Source organism: Struthio camelus, chromosome 12, assembly GCF_040807025.1.
Source record: "Struthio camelus isolate bStrCam1 chromosome 12, bStrCam1.hap1, whole genome shotgun sequence".
In the NCBI taxonomy this organism is placed as follows: Eukaryota; Metazoa; Chordata; class Aves; order Struthioniformes; family Struthionidae; genus Struthio; species Struthio camelus.
This window is the reverse complement of record NC_090953.1, coordinates 4,589,434-4,607,862: the sequence shown is the minus strand read 5'-3', so window position 1 is coordinate 4,607,862 and position 18,429 is coordinate 4,589,434. Positions and strand designations below refer to the sequence as shown.

General features: G+C 37.7%; 1 protein-coding gene across 3 annotated transcripts in view; it reads left to right on the top strand.

Annotated features, from left to right (window-relative positions):
- ASB7 (ankyrin repeat and SOCS box containing 7) overlaps positions 1-13,411 on the top strand; it is a 30,296-nt gene extending 16,885 nt beyond the window's left edge. For 2 of the 3 annotated variants that reach the window (XM_068958338.1, XM_068958339.1), the window contains 2 exons: positions 105-710; positions 12,174-13,411. In XM_068958338.1, the coding sequence (XP_068814439.1) occupies positions 105-710; positions 12,174-12,313 (746 nt within the window). In that variant the 3' untranslated portion in view covers positions 12,314-13,411. Of the gene's footprint in view, positions 1-104; positions 711-8,415; positions 9,438-12,173 lie in introns of those variants that run through there. The other variant, XM_068958340.1, reaches the window with a different exon arrangement.
- Positions 13,412-18,429: the final 5,018 nt, after the last annotated feature.

The following is an 18,429-nucleotide window of genomic DNA, read 5'->3' as shown; positions in this document are numbered from 1 at the left end:
ATACCTGAAAATAACATTCAACCATTTGATTATTTTCTTTGCAGAACCAGATTACTGTAATGCCTTCTAATTTTTTTTTTTTTTTAATTTCATTTTAACTTTAGCTGATCCCACTGTTAAGGACTTAATTGGAGGCTTCACTGCTCTGCATTATGCAGCCATGCATGGCCGAGCGAGGATTGCACGCTTGATGTTGGAGTCTGAATACAGAAGTGACATTATTAATGCAAAAAGCAATGATGGTTGGACTCCCCTCCATGTAGCAGCCCACTACGGCAGAGACTCATTTGTCAGACTCCTGTTGGAGTTCAAGGCTGAGGTTGATCCGCTCAGTGATAAAGGTACTACACCGCTTCAGCTGGCCATTATCCGAGAGAGGTCAAGCTGTGTGAAAATCCTTCTGGATCACAATGCCAACATCGACATTCAAAATGGTTTCCTGTTACGATACGCTGTGATCAAAAGCAATCACTCTTACTGCCGAATGTTCCTTCAGAGAGGGGCGGATACAAACTTGGGTCGCTTGGAAGATGGACAGACACCCTTACACTTGTCTGCTCTTAGAGATGATGTGCTTTGTGCACAAATGTTGTATAATTATGGAGCAGACACTAACACAAGGAACTATGAAGGACAGACCCCACTGGCTGTTTCAATAAGTATTTCTGGAAGTAGCCGACCCTGTCTGGATTTCTTACAAGAAGTGACAAGTATGTATGTAAGAAAAGTTAATCACAGGACACAATGTCCTCTTAACGCCTTCTTTGAGTTTGTTCCCAGAAAAAATGTTTCCTCTTTGCCCCTTGAGGCTATTTAAATGCACTAGAAGGTTATTGGGAAAGTGAGGGGATGGTAGTACCGGGAATCTCTTGCTGTCCTACTCAGCAAAGGTGCTAATGTTAACTATATCTCATTCAAATTTATTTTGTTTAAATACCTGCATGAAGCATTCGTTTAAACAAAAAAAAAGGACTGTAAAATCTAGTTTTAGTAATGATCTTAGCACAAGGCGGGGGGGCGGGTGGGCGGGTGTGGTTTTTTAGGATCTTTTTCTTGTTAGTGCCATGCCAGTCTGCAGTTGGTGGCTGTTTTGCCTGGCCCTGTGACTAGGGCAAAAAAGAGCTTTTGCTGCTTTATGTTCTCCCACGTTATCTCACCTCTCTCCTCACCAGACAACAAAATGGGCATTTTTTTTATTCATGCAGTTTGTTGGGGATTCATAGGCTGTGTAGCTTTGATTTGATTTTGTTGATACCTCTGATATGAGAGAGAGATTTGACCTTGTCATTACTTCTGACGTTTAAACAGCTGAAAGTATGTAGGCTACTGATGTTGTATTTAGTTTGGTTATCGCTTTCTGGTATACTAGACGTACTGAAAGTTTTCTTTTACTCTTTCATTGCACATGCAATGCTATAATAAAGTGCTTCATAATTCTAGTATTACTTAAAGCATTTAGGACTTGTTGATTAGCAGTTAGCGGGAGTTTGCTAATTCAAGCATATTAAGCTGGCCCAATAACGTATCATCCAACTAGGATTATCTTTGAATGACAGAGAAGAATAGGGTGCTTGGTATGTGCTTGCCTGCAGCCCTGTGTTGTGTGTGTTGTAGGTTTTTTGTTTTTTTGTTTGTTTCAAAATGTGGTAGGTGCTCTGGATATTCCACAAAGAAAGTGACATTTATTGAGGGGAGGTAGAGGAACGAATCAGCTGAGATCTGGCAGTAGCTGACACAAAAAAGCATTTTGAATTTGATTTTTTTTTTTTTGTCTTCCTGACTTGTGTTGCTGTTTCTGCATATGTCTGAAATGCAAAGTGAATTTTTGAAATGAGGAAGTCTGTAATAAGAAATACAAGCAACTAATTGGCTTTTTACAATTTCCTTTGCCCCTTCTTATTCAAACGTACTTCTTCCCGCTTTCCTTTTTAAGAGCTTCATGCTATATGACGGCACAGTCTGGGTTATTAGTAGAAGATATAATATCCAGACTTTTGCAATATTTCGGCCTTGAAAACTTATCTCTAAACCTGAAGGGTTAGATTGCTTCCGAGATTTTCCCCAATATCTAAAGACTAATTCAGAAAGTCAAAAGCTGGTATTCTAACTTATTTTTAGATGTAGATTCCCTATTTTAATGGTTTGGAGTTAGGATTTCATTGAAGTAGTAAGTAAATTCTGCTAGATCTACAGAAAACTTTTTGTAGATTAAGTTTGTGGCCAATATTATAATCTTGGCTCTTGGCACCAATTTTGTGCTGACGGTTTATATTTCTGTACGTGTAAAGGAGGGAGAAGTGGCAAAGGAGGGATGTCTAATGCTGAGAAAAATACTTCAGCTTTGTGCTTCTGAGCAAAGTTAATATTCATATATGGTTTACAACAGCTATGAACAGACTGATGCCCTTATTATTAATCTCCAAACGCTGTCTTCCATTGTTTTCATAAATAATCTCTTTAATAAGACAATATAGGAGAAAGGATGTGGGGAAAGAATCGGCTGGAATTTTGATAGCAGTTCCCAGCTAGCTCAAATGATATACAGAGGAGCTTTGAAATCTCATACTGTGGCACTCCAGGGAAGAAAGTTATTTGAGTTATTGCAATATGTATTTACTAGAAAAACTTTTACAAAATTTTTCTAGTGGTAGTTGTACTGGAATCATCTCTTGTGGTTGGTAACAGTGCCCTGGTTTTAGGGCTTTAGGAAGGGGAGTTTTTTGTTTGTTTATTTGAGCGTTAGACTAAGTGCTTCGTGTAGCAATCCATAGCTGTAAGTTCTTATATATGCGTTCAGAGTTTAGAAAAGATATCTTCTGAGAGTAAACCAGAAACCAATATTTACATTTGCAGTAGATTCAATTTTTTAAGGTTACTGTGTGTAAATTATGAAAGAGATCAAACTGGTATGCATCTTCAAAAGAAAGCAGTTGTGTGCTTCAGGTAAGAGATACTGTTTAGCAGTCTATATGTAAGATAAAGTTGCAGTTACTTTTATCCTCAAATCATATATTTGTACAGTTTCAAGTCCGCAAAAGCCAGCATATATGAATTGTTTTGCTTTAAAGCATTTGGCTCCCTGCTAGATGCTGTTATGGGCAATAACCACAGTCTTAGTCTAGTCCCCGTTCTGAAGAACGGGCAAGAAACCAAGTTCTCAGAAATGCTTAATACTGACTCTGTAAGTCTATAAGAAGATTGGCATGTTGGAGATTTTGTTCTTTGACCCCGAGGGAAAGTGTCTGATACTCTTCCTGGTTACAAATAGGGATTTCTTTACTCTTAATAATTCCAAAAGGAATGAAGTTAGTCTGTAGTTGCCTCTCAGTATTAAAGCATGAAGTTGGAAGTTAGGAAAGTGAAGTTTTTTAATCATGAGTCTCCTGTTGACTCAGTGTTTAGGCAGTCACTCTTATCTGCCCTTCCTTTGCTTTCTCCTATCCCCCTCGCATCACAAAAAATGAGTAATATATCTCCGTGAAATAGCAGTATTGAAGATAAGCGCTTAATGTCTTTATTAATCACCTTCCTTTTCATATAATATGGCTTACGCTTTCCCACTCCAAAGACATCTATTGGCAGCCACCACGGTAGCTGCGATCATCCAGTAAAGAGTCATTCTGGAGCCCTTCAGCGTGACACTTCAGTTGTGCAAAGAAGCAGTGACAATTCATTTGCTATCTGGACTGTCAGAGGCTTCAGATACAAGATGTGGACTTCCTCTTCAGGGGTGTCAGTGGGTTAAGCTTGGAATAAAGTAATGTAAAATTAAAATATAGATGCACATATATATGTGTGCATGTGTGTGTATATATATACGTATACACATACAATATATACACTTTTTTGGTAGTGAATATATCAAGAGAATTACACTTGTGATTACAGTCCTGAATGGAATGGTTTAAATTGAAGTTGAGCTTGAACAGGGTTTGAGAATTTTATACTAATAATAAAGAGAATATTGCAGGTAGTAAAAATGTTAAGCATTAAGAAAATACTTTAAATTTAAAATTTTAACATATTAAAAATTGTTATGATCTTGAACCCTTGAATCCCTCCCCATAGCTTCATTTAATTTAATCACCGTTCAGATAACTTTAGCTGAGAAGAGAGCCTGTAACTGGCTGTGCAAGTTGCTGCTCTGTGCGGAGGCAGCTAACTAAATAAATGAATATGGGCACAGTAGTGCAATACGGCCTGCGTGTGAGCAGGTATCAAAGGCAACTAATGTTAGATCTGGAACGGGATCTAAAGGTCACCAAATGAGTAGGTAAATGAAATGCAGATATTTCATCTGCATTCAGCTTTGTATTTTCCAAAGGGCAAGTCATTGGCTTTGGCGAGAGATTTTAATTTATGGTTAGAAGGCTTATAAAGCACTATAAACGTGCAGAAAAAGTTAGAGGGAAGTCAGGTATGGAAACTCATATACCTTCTTTGTCTGTGCTAAATAAAGATAACTTTTCACTAGGCTTTCTTCACAGGAAGAGCATTTTAAAAAAAAGTTTTTGCATAGCTGAAACTTTTATGAATACAGAAATGTCATAACAAAATAAGTAGAGATCTGTTTAATTGCTGAGGAAATGGTATCTTCATGCTTGCTATACTATAGAAGAAACTTACTGGAATTACAAGTTTTGATTGTTTCCTTCGGTGCTGCTGGAAATATTGCACTGATAAATGTGATCTGCTTGGTCATCCAGTGTTATACAGGGAATTAGGGTAAAACAGTTATTGCAGATTGCATTTTAGCTGGATCAGTGATGCACAAATGTTGCTTAAATCGTGATTACTTTCTGCTGATTGCAGGCAACTCTTTCTTAAAGACCAGTGTAGTGTTTGATACCTTTAAAATTAAGTTGGTTCAAATTCTCTTTTTGGGGAACTGACCTAACCCGATTCCTTTCTTTCAAGAAAAAGAAAAGATAACTTTCAAAGCATTGTCTGATTGTGATTAAGTCGGAATCACCTGGCTGAATCTAATGTGATATTTAATGTACCTAGCAAAGCAAATTGCAGTTGATTGTATGGAGTAGTTGAATCCTTTTTATATGTCTAGATGGGTACCTTAGAATAATTACTCCAGGAGGCCTATATAAAATAAAATTATATGTCAGGTGTAGTGTTCCCCCCAGGTGAAGGGCACTATTCACATATTTATGCTGTGCTCTATGTTATAATGTGAAAGTAGTGTAACAGTGTGCCTTAAGCCTTTCTTTACGTTCGCCTACCAGTTCAGGCATAAATTTCAGGCCACTTTACTTACTATCTCATTAAAAATAGGTAAGCGTTATGCTGTTGAAGCTGCTCTTGAGTCTGCTGTGTGGATTCAACTAAGACCTGAATTTATGGATAAGTTGCAAAATGTTTTTAAAAAAAAAATCTGATGCAGGCATATAGTTTATCATATTCGGATCTTAATTTTATTGTCAAATACACCCATTATATTTAACACTATGATTTACTGGCATTCTGCTTTTCCATATATAAATTTTCAGTCCAAAACCCACTCCTCCTTAGTGCCTGTTTTCTGTGCCAGAAGCTGAAATTTAACAAAGTTAAACTATGGAGAATTATTTTTTCAAAGAGCAATGAAAACATACTTCAATTTGAAGTATTCCAGCAGAGGCATACTAAACACAAAATTAAGCCAGAACTTTGAAAATGGTATGTATGATATCCATTTAAAAAAAGATTAAATCTTTCTCCTAGTTCAAGGAGTCTGTTCAGTTTCACAGTGCATAGTTGTAGTTGCAAAAATTTTTAGTATTTTGGCTGTTGCAGGACCAGGAGTAGTCCCGTACGTGTGTGTGTGTGTATATATGTGTGTGTATATATATATTATATATATGACATGCAGGACTGAGTTTATATTTCAGACCTATAGATTCGTGGTAGTAGCTTTTTCTGGCATTTAGAAAGCTGCAAAACCAAGTATTTTTGGTAGTTATTTAGCCTTTTTTTTTTTTTTTTTTTTTTTTTTTTAACCTACAGTACAAGAAGCTGCAGCCCTTAAAACTGTTAAGGACCTACTCCGGCTGAAATTAATGATTGAATTCCTGTTCAGTTCAGCAGTAGTGGTGTGTGCTAGGTGATTGCAGCCTTTCAGCATGATCCTGGTCAATCATGTAACTTCATCGTTGTGTTTCTCGGCTGGTGGGGTGTGTGTTAGCCCATGCTATTGGCTTTTTGAATGTGAGGTTTCTAGTTGATAAATTAATTCTTTACATAGTGCGCGTGTGAGATTATAATCCCCTTTTGAACTTCTGTCGTCTCCGTGACGCTTTTTACCCTGAAAACCAGCAAATTCTTAACTAACTTCAGTGACTGGCAGCAGCTCAGTTCCTCCACAGTTGTGGAATAAAACTGGATTCATAGTTAGCTGCAGAGGAAGTATTTATTCACACGCTCTAGAGGAACTGAGCTGTTGCCAGCTATGTCAGCCTGGGTTCAGTTGTTTTTTTTAAATTTTTCAAAAAACTTTTAAGTTTTCTTTGTAGCTAAAAAGAAGTTACTAAATGGTTTCTTGCTGCTGTTTTCGGCATTTCACAATTCCCAGGGGGATCAGAGGCTCAGTTTGAGAAATACCGCTGTAAGCGGTTTCTAAAGAAATGTATTAATATTGCAAAGAAAACTGTGGGTGGCTTCCCAAATATAAAACTGACATTTCTTTTTTATTTTCTAACTTCTTCAGAAATTGCCCGTCCACATGAAGCCAATGACGCTGATTGTTAGCTTTTATAAGTAGTGTTTTTTTTTTTTTTTTTAAAGTAGGTGGAACAAAACATTAGGGAGAAGATTGTCTAACAGCCTACAAGTACATTAATTTCAGTTACTCTTAAGCTTCCTCTTGGATAACAGAACAGGTCATTTCTTTGCTTTGTGCAGATGTCCTCATATCTTCTAATGGAGGACAGTGGTTGGGGGTTCCCCCGCTGTACCTTTACCGTATTTGGATCCCTCATTCTTAAAAGTGGGTGAGGCCATCCTTAAACCTCTTTGTTTTCGGAGGTACTAGCTCTAATATTATGCCTTAATAATCCTTAAATATAAACTTACTGAGTGAGTTCAGGTGTTGTGCTCTTGAGGATCGTGTCTGTGGAGGAGCTGTGTGAGTATTCCTGTGTACACGTGTCCCCCTTCAGTAGTGTGCCTTATCTAGAAAAACAGGATGTTTCATCCAGAAGGCCTCTGTCTGGTAAGTGCAAATTACCCAAATGTGTGGGAAGAATTGTTAGCATTTATTAAAGAAGCCTTGCGTTTTTCAAGTTTTAATTTAAAATGCTCTTGATGGCATATCCTTTTGCACCGTGGCTGTCACAAAGCTGTATATTCCCCTCAGTTCTCATCGGTCTCTGTTTTGCCTGAAGTCTGAGGTGTGATTTCCTCAGGTCACGATCACTAGGAAAAAATTCTCCTAAAGCCTGTGTGCTCCTGATGAATAGGCAGTATGCTGGAGAGAGATTCGATCGCATCCGTCTAATTAGTGTTCAGTGAACTGGTGTGAGATGAAACTTAACGGTACGGCATTCACAAAAATAAAAACTTCCAGGGATCCTGTTCTGTACGTGTTGGACTTGCCTTGTTTTGTAAATGTCCCCATTACAAAGCTGTCAGTGTTCCTCTATTTACAGCTCTTACGTGCGTGTTTTAAAAGAAAAACTTGGCTGCTTTATCGTGTAGGATGGCTGGAAATAAACTACTGCAATGTTCTACAGGAAAAATTGGGAACCTTTTACGCCATGATTTTTTTAAAGACCTTTAAAGCTTACTGTTTACCTCATCCCTTCCAACTCTTGTAACCAATGTGTACAGATGTTAGAGAAATCGTTTCTGCTCTATTAAAAAAAAAAAAAAAAAAAGAGGCCCACGCTTAACTACGTTAAAATTGAGCCTGGTGGTAAATTATTGTAGGATATAATGAACGGTACCATGACTTCCAACTTCCGTGACTGAACCTGGGACTTAAACAGAGGCTAGCTCTGTTTGAAAGAGCTTGTCTGTCCTTGGGATAGAACAACAAACTGCCAAATAAAATAGCAGAAAATCTTAAAATGGAAAAAGGGGAAGGGATAAAGTAGTGAGTGGAAATGCAGGATTAATTGCAACATTTTCTTGCAATTAAAATGCACATTATTTTTCCCCTTGTTTTGACAGAGAAAGTCAATCTACTAAAAATAATAAGGCAAAAGTTTATTTCGTTATTTAAGGAAGTAATTACTTTAAATTAAAGTTTTATTTAAGGAATAAAAGTTCTGGAAATTGTTTTGTGAGCAGTTGAAGAACTGAGTTAGGAAAATGTTAGATTTCATACATGTTTAAGTCTGCTGCTTGTAGAGAGAATAAAATTGAGAAGCAGTAATCCTCTATATTTTATAATTTTTTTTTTTCCTCCCATAATTTCTTCTGTAGGGAAGAAACTTTTCTGTCGTGTTTGGGAAACTATACACAAAAAGGATTTTGGGGCTTTCTACTTTCCATTATGGCACATGGCATCAGCTTTGGAAGACAAAGATCAAATATACAGATCTCCTTTTCTGTTCCTGTAATTAATACTTCTAATTTACTATATACTATTATACTATAAAGCTTGCAAAATAAATATACTGAAGTATCTGACTTGCTCATGTGAACACGTTAGCTAACCTGCAGCTCTCCAGCAAGTGCAAGTGTTTGCTGCTGGGGTTGTACCTGGAGTTATGTAAAAAGGTGACAGTAAACTAACTGCTCCAGGGGAACAGCACTGCAGTAATTGAGGTGTCCCTTTGACACTGGATAAGGGGTGGTTTTTGTGTGCGTGTGTTCAGCACCAGAACTACTTTTATTTTGCCCTGTGGCACAATGGTGGTAATTTGGTCAATCTTACCTTTTGTCTTTTTTTATTTTAATTTTTTTCTTCTCTAGCTTATTTGCTTAAACGTCGTTCCAAACTTGTAATGCAGGATATAACCCAAACTTGTTACTTCCTGATTGTTGTTAGACAGAACTTTATTCATCATTTAACTTGTCTTACTTTGCCAAGTTACTAATAACATTTTTCATTTGCCAAACTAAGGTTCACTGACATTGGTCTGTAATCCTTTACTTTTTTTCTTTTTCATTCAGATGCAACCAAGAATGAGTAAGTGCTCTAGACACCGTTTCTAATAAATCACAAATGCATTAATAACCCTGGAATTTGCAAGGCATGACCTAAGACACTAACAGCCACTAGATGTAGCAACTGGTGCTTAACACTGGAAACGTCCATTGTTAGCACATTCCCAGGAAATATTTTTAGGCTTGTCAGGGGAGAATGTCATACATTTGATAATCAGGTCTTTTTGAATTAACCGATGACCAAATTCTTCCGGGTGTTTTAAAGTTGTCTGTTCTGTTTTACTCTCACGTGAAACATAGGCTGTTTAATTAAAAAGACATTCGTTTCTGAAACCGGAAATCATTGTCTCGTAGCTGTATTGCTGTGTGCTCTAATACATAAAATATACATACAGGTTTATAGTCCTCTGTAGCCTCTAACACTGTTGTTTGCAGTCACCTTTTAAAAAGGTGTTTCCTTTCTGAACCTTGTTTTCATTCACATTTGAAAGTATCGGAACTATTTCGTTGTCGTCATAAGATTTCTCTGCTTGGTTTCTTACCAAAAGTGACTTTTCTGTAGCTGGAACTTGAACGTTTGTCTGTCTTCTGAACTGTAGAAATTCTTTCCTTCAGATGAAACAAAATTTTTACTAAGAAAAACACCAGTGGACTAAGTAATTTATCATCAGTATTCAAAGCTGCAATATCCTGGCTGAAGTATATCATCAAAAAATTTGACATTTAGATACTCTGGTGATAAATATCACAAAAATATTATGAGCTGATATGAAGGAAACTTCCTTTTTCATGCCATTTAATTTCAAATCTAATTTCTTTAAAAATAAACTGAAACTAATTTCATGCATTACCCATGCCAGCTTACCTTGGATAATTTTAGTATTTAGGATAAATGCAAGTATATACATGTCCGTCAGGCCGTTTCTTTAGGAAAAACCCACATAGTGAAAAAAGAGAACTCACTCTAGAGGGCACCTGACACCTTGTCCGAGTGCCCAAAGTAGCAGATGGGAAACAATTTCATAGTCCCTTTGCTCTAACCAGGAACGTCCAATAAACTCGTCGTGTCGCTGGCTGTTTCAGTGGCAGAAGGGGAGCTCTGGAGGCGGTGGGGTGGCTCGGGGCCGTGCCCATGGGCAACCTGGTGCGGGCACCGCGTGGAGCCTTCCTCTCTCCGCTCGGTCGCTTTGCTGCCCGGTGAGCTGAGGCATCGGGCTCTTCACCATAAAACCCACGTGTGTGGTGGTGAAGACATTTCCCGTTTTGAAAACATCGTGTTTAATTGGAGGTGGCTCAGGAAATCAGGTTGCAAACGGCCATCTGAGTTGCTTAAATTCACTTTTGTTATTTCATCCTTTTAAAGAAAATGATGGATTCAAACGATCGGCGCGGTAAAACCCCTATGCCTTCCTTTGCGAAAGCAAGTGCTATCTTTTGCCATGAACAATTACATAGATAATAAAAGACTGCAGCAACTCACTCTGTCGGCGAGAGATTGTATATACATTGGCAAAAGCACCTACATCGTTCATCGTGTCATTTCTATTCGCACAGTCATCTGGTGACATAACTGTTTAGGCCCATTTTTCAGGTTTAGACCATGACGCACATAAGTCAATGATCAAAATACTGATGAGCAGACGCTCCGAGTGTTACTGGTATCACCTCCGTAAAGATGCTGTAGGATGAGGAAGGGTACTAGGGCAGGCAGCTAGCTTGGTCTGAGTTTTGGAGAGGCTTCCATAAGGTGAGATTAAATAGACTGAAGTCTTTCACCTTGAAAAGAGGTTCCAAGCATGAGTGGCAGAAGGAGAATAATGTCGAGGTATGTAAAGTCATGACTGGCATGAGAACGTTTATTCATTAGTTCTCGTAACTCCAAGAACGTTAGGCGCTTGATGAAGCGATCTGGAAGGAGATCTAAAATACATGCAAACTCTTTGTCATTTTCCAGCCAACGCCTCGTTATATTGTGAAATTTGTTGCCACAGGATGTTTTGGATACTGAAACTATGAATGGATGCAAAAAACATTAGACAGATTTACAGAGGGCATGTCATTCGTGGCTATTAAAGACATTGATCTGTATGCAATCGCTGGTTTAGGAAGGCCCAAAGCTACTGGTGCTGAAAGCTACAAGGGTGCGTCGGGACAGGATTTCTCAATGTCTGTTGTTGTCGTCTTTCTGTCCTTTTTTTTCTGCGCTTTCCCCCATCTCCTTCCTTGGGATCCATTACTGGCTGTTTTCTGAGACAAGACTACATTAGTCTTTATTATGCTGTGTTGCATGGGAGGACCGTTTTTGAAAGTGTTTGGTTTTCTCTTAAGGAGTTTGAAAGGGGCGTGATTGTTTTGAAAAATGCTTGCCAGAATTTCTTAAGTTCATGTGATATCAGAAAAGCGTTCCCTCGGTGAGCGGTGGTTAACTCATGTTTTCATCTCTTTCTGTTTGACAAGGTTGTGGCTACATCCAAAGTCCTTGCCTCTTCATTAGAAAGAGGGGACGGGGGGAGGGGGGGAAATTAATCTTTAACTCAGCCGCGTGATCCTTGAATGACTTTTGTAAGCCTTGCTCTCGAAGGAGACTACCTATTCCTGTTACAGTTGAGCGTAGAAATGTTTGCCTTAACCTTATAAAGGAGGCGAGGCTGAGTTTGTTTTTTCGCAGATGATAACTTTGGGGGCATTTTTTCCTTTCCCTTTATGTAAAGTAGTTGCTCTATTCTAGGCCTTTGTTTTACAAGCACTTAAGCACACGTTACTTCCTTGCGTGAATGTAACGAACATAACCCCTTACGTGTGTGATGTCACTTTACACTGATGTAAGTAAAATTCTTTGCATGTAACTGTCAACGTTTTTAGGAATCATCCCTTGATCTTGTTGAATTATTGTTCATTACAGAGTTACTAACTTACACTCCTTTTTTTAATTTTTTCCTTTCTTCTGCCTGTGCCCTTGCCCTCTTCCTTCAAGAAAGCAGCACATCTGTGATTTGAATAAGTAAATGTTCTCTTGAATTATGTTTAAAATGTGATCGTTTTACTTTTATGTGTTCCTTTTGTCTTTTCAGGACAGCCCAGAAACTTGCAAGATCTATGCCGAATTAAAATTCGCCAGTGTATAGGCCTTCAAAACCTAAAACTACTTGATGAACTACCCATTGCCAAGGTCATGAAAGACTACTTAAAACACAAATTTGATGATATCTGATATCCATGAAGAGAAGAACTCTGAACAAGATTAGTTATATTCCAGATACTTAAGAGGCTTGTTGCCTTGCACAAAGTATATCCTATGCAAATTCTGATTTTTCTGTGAAGTCAGAAGGCAGGTATACACTTCCTTGGGTTTTTTATACCACATGCTAGAAGGTCTTAATTTTTGGTTTCTTGGTCCAAGTTTACAAGGTCCAAGCTTTCTATACAATATTACATTTTAAAAATTGCTGTTGGTTTTTTGTTTGTTTGTTTTCAAATTAAGCGTGCAGACTTGCAGTGGAGATGGAAAATAGCCTTTCAAGGGAAGTGATTGGTTCGAATTGGCATGCTGAGCAATTATTAAATGAAACAAAGTTTGGAAACCGAGGCACCAGTCCTGCAAAAGGGTACCTATAGGAAGATCTTCAGGGCCGTGTTGTGTGTTGTGACTCACAAGAGTCCACAAAGAGCTACAAAGCTGTAAGTCTCTACCTGGCTGTGTGTTTTTGCAGGACAGAAGGTAGAGTTGGTAATCAACATGTCCTGGAGTACTATTCAGATATCATTTGGGAATTAAAAAAAAAAAAAAAAAAGCAGTTACCCTATTCAATTCATAGGTGTAAGCATTGGCTCTTTTGTATTATTCTCTTCCTAATTACTGTAGTTTGGATGCTGATAAAATTCGGGCCCTCTGCTTTCCTGACATTCCCTGTAAAATGGGTGGCTGTTTGTAAGTCTATTTTTAACAGTGACAGTACACTACAGAGAGGCATAGCCTCTGTATTTTTTACATTAACTTAAGAGTACACAAATTTAGATTTTTGAAGCCAATGCATTCAGTTTCTCATACAGTGCCTCCTGTGCAATAATCTTTCTGATGTATTTCCCCTTTATGTGTGATTTCTCCCCACACACTATTCCTCATTTAGTCTCAGTACATTATTTGTAAGAATAGGAACTGCTGCCTCACTGTAGTGTTGATACGATATTACTCTAATGATGTGGCAGTTGCTGTTCATTATTAATCCCTGAATTTCATGAATGTATAACCTGCTTTATTTCACTTTCGGTTGAAATTTTATCTACGGGTTCTCAGACAAATTTTGTCCATCTAAAAAGAAAAAAAGAAATTGGCCTAAACCCTTTTACTTTAAAGGCAACGATTTTTTTTCCCCCTCAGAAATTCAGTTTGCTTCAGGTTAGAGTAGGAAGTGCATGTAATCTGTTGATTTGCATCTTTTACGTGCACTAACAAGAAAAGTCCCCTTCATATTAAAATTTTAAATTGTGCAAACATTAGGTGGTTTCCTATTAATCTGAAAGCAGCAACTGCAAGCAGTACTGAAATTTGGCTACTGAATGTGGTTTTTCATAATAGATATTAAAAAGATCCATTAAAGAATTTTGTTTCCAATGATAGAAAACTCTGTTCTTACCATCAAAAAAAAGTGGGCCAAAATCTCCACATCTTTCCTTCTCCTTATTTTCAAGGGATTGTGGAATCATCATAAGGTCCTTGCCAGTGACTTCTACGTTTGTTTTGGCATCCTGCTGGCTCCTAAAGAGCCTCTCTAATATCAGGAGTGCTTTTGCACCAGTTGCATCCATGGCAGAGGGGAGATGAAAAGAACGGTGGTGGCTTTTCATTTTAACGCTGTCACTTTCAAAATGTTTAATGTTAAAAGTATGAAAAAGGGAAGCAAGTATACTCATATTATTTAACTATACTAGTTCCTTTTAATTTTTTATAACCCTGGATTGCAGTTCCTCAAGCACAAATCTTATCACTAGTAACAGATGCACTGGAGCTGTGCAAGCAAGGAGGATTCCCTCTTCCTATTGTGCCTAACATTGCATCAGATTTCCAAACAGTAGTGATTTTGGAGATTGATGGCTGAGAGGATTGGTAATGGGATGTTGAACCTTTTTATCTCCAACTCGTATCGGTTCAAGTCCAGCCTGCTTCAGCAGTGATCAGAAGTTAATGTTCACGGCAGCGCACAGGAAGCCAGTACGTCCACTCCTAACACTGTACAGCCAGTGCATTGGTCACCTCTGGGTGGCAGAGCTCCCGTCTTTACAGCGCTTCCTCCAGATTATACGTAATGGTGGTGGCACTAAAGAGGCAGCAAACTGAGAGCGTGGGTAAGGTGCGTGAGAGCGTGCGTGCATGATGGTATCTGTCAGCTTTTATCGAAGCTGGAAGGATCAGCCATTAAGATCTTTAAACCTTGACAGTACTGAGACATGATGACAGAAGTTAAGAATTGACTGGCAGGTTTTAAGCTTGAGACTTCAGCTTTGTGAAATGAAATCAGAACATTAACATTGTGGGGGTTTTTTTTGTTGTTTTTTCTTTTTAATCCTTAATATTGTTCAAAACATCTGTAAGTTGGTCTAAACCAATGTCCTTCCCCACTGATTTTTTACAGTAATATTTTCTAAGGTAATCTAGAGTATATTTTAGTTGCAACCTATATTAACGCAGATTATTTGTTCTGTCTGTTGCTGTGACTGAGGAAAATTATGGAAGACTTTGTTGGTAACAGAAATGCTATTTAATGAAGAAAAATGTAATTCCATTATTTATTGTTTGAGGTTTGTTTTTTGGATATTTCTTTTGAGTAACTGACATCTGAAAGGAGCACACACATTTCAGGCCAGTAAAAAAGCTGTTCTTTTTAAATTCATTTTCATCCCATCCTCTCTCCCCACTCCCTAAGGCAGAGGGAAGCCCTCATCCTTTCTTACAAAGCTTAAACCATCTCTTGTAGATGGTTTCTCCGACCTTGATTCAGCAAAGCACTGCAGCACGTGTGTAGCTCTGAACACGCGGACAGTCCTGTTGGCTGTTCTGAGTTACCCATGTGCTCGAGTGAGTGAAGTACGAGAGTTTATTCGTCACGAATCCTACCCAAACTTCAGTAATGGGGAATTTGGTTATTTTCATTATTTTAAACATTGTGCACAAATATTTTGAAAAACAAACTGAACTTTTTTTTGTTTGGACTAGAACGTGGAATGATAAGTGCATAATATAAAGTTGTTATGTAGCCTAGTTCCCTTACCTTAAAATTCACAGTTGAACACTTGTAATAAACCTTAAAAATTGGCAAATACACCAAAGAAACAATATGAGTAAAAGACTCTGATCACTAACAAACTGCAAACCTCATCCTTTAAAACAAAGCAGAAAGTTTTTGTAAATATTTATGTTTATAAATGTACAGCAGAGTAAGAGTGTTTTTTAGATTATTTAATTACCATATTTCTAAACTATTTACATTATAGACAATACTTGTTAGTTTGAAAAGCTCTTGAGTGTTTTTTGTTTTTTGGGATTTTTTTAAATTCATTATCGCTGATGCTTGGAATAACTCTGGCTTCCTTGGGATCATGTGAAAAATCTAGTTTTCTGGCTGTAGTTGGCAATAGTAGGAGAACACATCTGGACAGACTTGTCAGACACATACCCTGAAGCAAAGAGAATATGTAGCATGTTTACCAGGGTGGACCTGGACTAGATGAAAAATTTTGGATCCTAACTCTCTCAGTTAAATCTGTCCAGAGCCCACAATGTCATTGTGACAAGAGCAATTTACAACCTGCCCACAAATCTAGCTTCCATGCAACTCTGTTATCAATATCATAATGTATTTTGTTCTTCCTTTGTAATGTAAGTTTTGCTTTGGGTCAATTTGAAACTTTAAAAAAAAAAAAAAAAAGTTAAATCTGGTTAAAACCTTCCTTTTGGTTTATGTTCTGTTTATTTCTGATGTGATGTTTTAATAACATAATATCACTTTAGACACTTTTTCTCAATGTTTGTCTGTCTCTTCTGCTCCTTTTCCCTTCTCTAGTGCTCATGATTCTGGTAACGCAGTCGGTACTCAAATTTGCCACCCCACGTAGGAGTTCACATGCCTCATGGATTGTATTGGGATTTGTACCAGTAAATCAGGGAATAAAACTCGGTCTTAGAGCTGGACTGCAGAAGGGAGGGAACAAGCTAGTCTTTAGCTGTGAGTAGTTCATTCTTTCCTGCTCAGGTTCCAATGGAGCCACTTTAAGGCCTAAAAGGTATAGGTATACCTTTCCATTCTCAAGTTCCTACGCCAACTGAAATTCAAAAATGGACCAAATATAGGTCATATTGTGTAGATAAGTCTGTTTCATATCCATTTACTAATACTAAAAGTGGAATAAGGAAGATATCTGAATATTCCTGGCACACAAATGGGGACTGGGAGCAAGGGTTCTCAGTCCTGAGAGTGATGTACAAGCAAAAATTGCAATAAGTTTTTGCACCCCAAAAAGTCTGAGAGGAAGGAAACTGGAATAAAGACTTAACTATTGCTGCTGAAAGGTAGTGGAAGAGATGTTTTCCATTGCCCGGTGACAAAGCATTAAACATCATTGGGTGTACATAAGTTGTACAAGACAACAGTTGTGTTTAGAACTGTTGATGATAGTTACACTAGTCAAAGCCTGGTCAGTCTGTCAGTATTTACTAAATGTTATGTTAAGACTTGGTTCCTGTTTATGTATCATACTTCTTGTTTGAATGTTCACTTGTTAAGTTTAAAACAATTAATGGTTAATGTTATTACTTGATTTACAAGCTGTTGTCAAATGAGATTATATATAGAATATATGGTCTTTCCATATGTTGGTATAAGTGTGCAATAAGAAAGTGTACTTATTCTGTATGACATTACTTATTTTTAAGCATTTAAAACAAAAAAAAAACTTATTTGAAAGCAAAAGTGATGGAGCCAATGAGAATGAGCTAATTAGGATCATGGACCTGAATTCTGCTCTGCCTCTGCCATATGTTTCCCCAAACAGCCTGGACAGAAGCAACTTTTTTGCTCTAGTATCTGTCTGTCTGTCTCTCTTTCTCTCTCTCTCTCACCTTGTTTTGATTGGGACTGCCACAACCTCAAAGGCTTTGTACTGTTTGAAACTAAAAGAGTATTGAAACGCTGAAGTTTATTCTTTTCCCATATCACGGGCATATTTGAATCTTTTCTTCATAATTCTACTTCTTGTCCTATGATGTTAACCAAAGTAAAGCTCAATATGCAATTTAATGTCATGAAAATAAGAAACAAACCAACTATATACACTGCTGTATGAAACCTTGCTACCAAGAGTTCCTCAGCGAGTGCATTCCCCAGGGATCCACAACGTGCAGCTGGAGCAGCAAAAAAGTTGGGATCGAAAGCTGCATTGACTTTTATTGGGAAATCTCCAGCTGTCTAGTGAAGAAGTCTGAACTCCAGCTGCTTCCTACGCATCTGGGATCCCCAGTGTTGCTGGCTGCTGTTTGTGAGGTCTCAGGTAAGTTTTGAACACTGTTCTATTAAAGGTCTGTCCTCATGTTTGCAAGAGGTATATGTGAAACATCTACTTCTGTAGGTATTTTTACAAGTGTACAGGAAGTATTGCTGTGCCTTCTCTAAACTTGCCCATTTTTTCCATGTAATGAAATTTGTGTAGACTTACAACAAATGTGCTTGAGAGCTACAAATGCTACAGAGAGTAAGTATTTCCCAAATTCTGATTTGATCTGTTGCAGTGTTCTGGAGACCCCTCTGGGTCCATGAAATATTTCTAGAAGGTCTGGGAAAGGTAAATGAAAAGCAAGTTTATATTCAGTAGGTTATACAAGAGCATATGCTTTTAAGAGAAAACTAAAGTCTGAAAATGACTGACATACAGCAAAGACCATCTATTCTTTGTCATTTTTTTAAGCAGTTTTGTTCTTTATTTACAGGCCATGAAATGACCGTAACTCCTCTGTTCTGACTTGAAAAAACAGAATTCATTTGCAGTCTTAGTACTCACCAAGTATATCAAAAGATCATCTTTACTTATATTTTACTATATTATGTCCTCATTCTTGACGTATACTGTTGTAACTCCATTGGAGCTGGTTGTTATTTGCCATTTAATCTAGTGTGAAAGAGCAGATCATTTATATAAGGAGCTTTCAGTCGTGCTTCTTGCTTTATGGCCTAATAGGGAGAGTATTTTTTTTAAAGTATTTACGAAACACTGTGAAGGAGCGCTAAGAGAAATTCTGTAGTTAGGGTCATGTTTATAAGCTAGAAATAGGCAAATTTT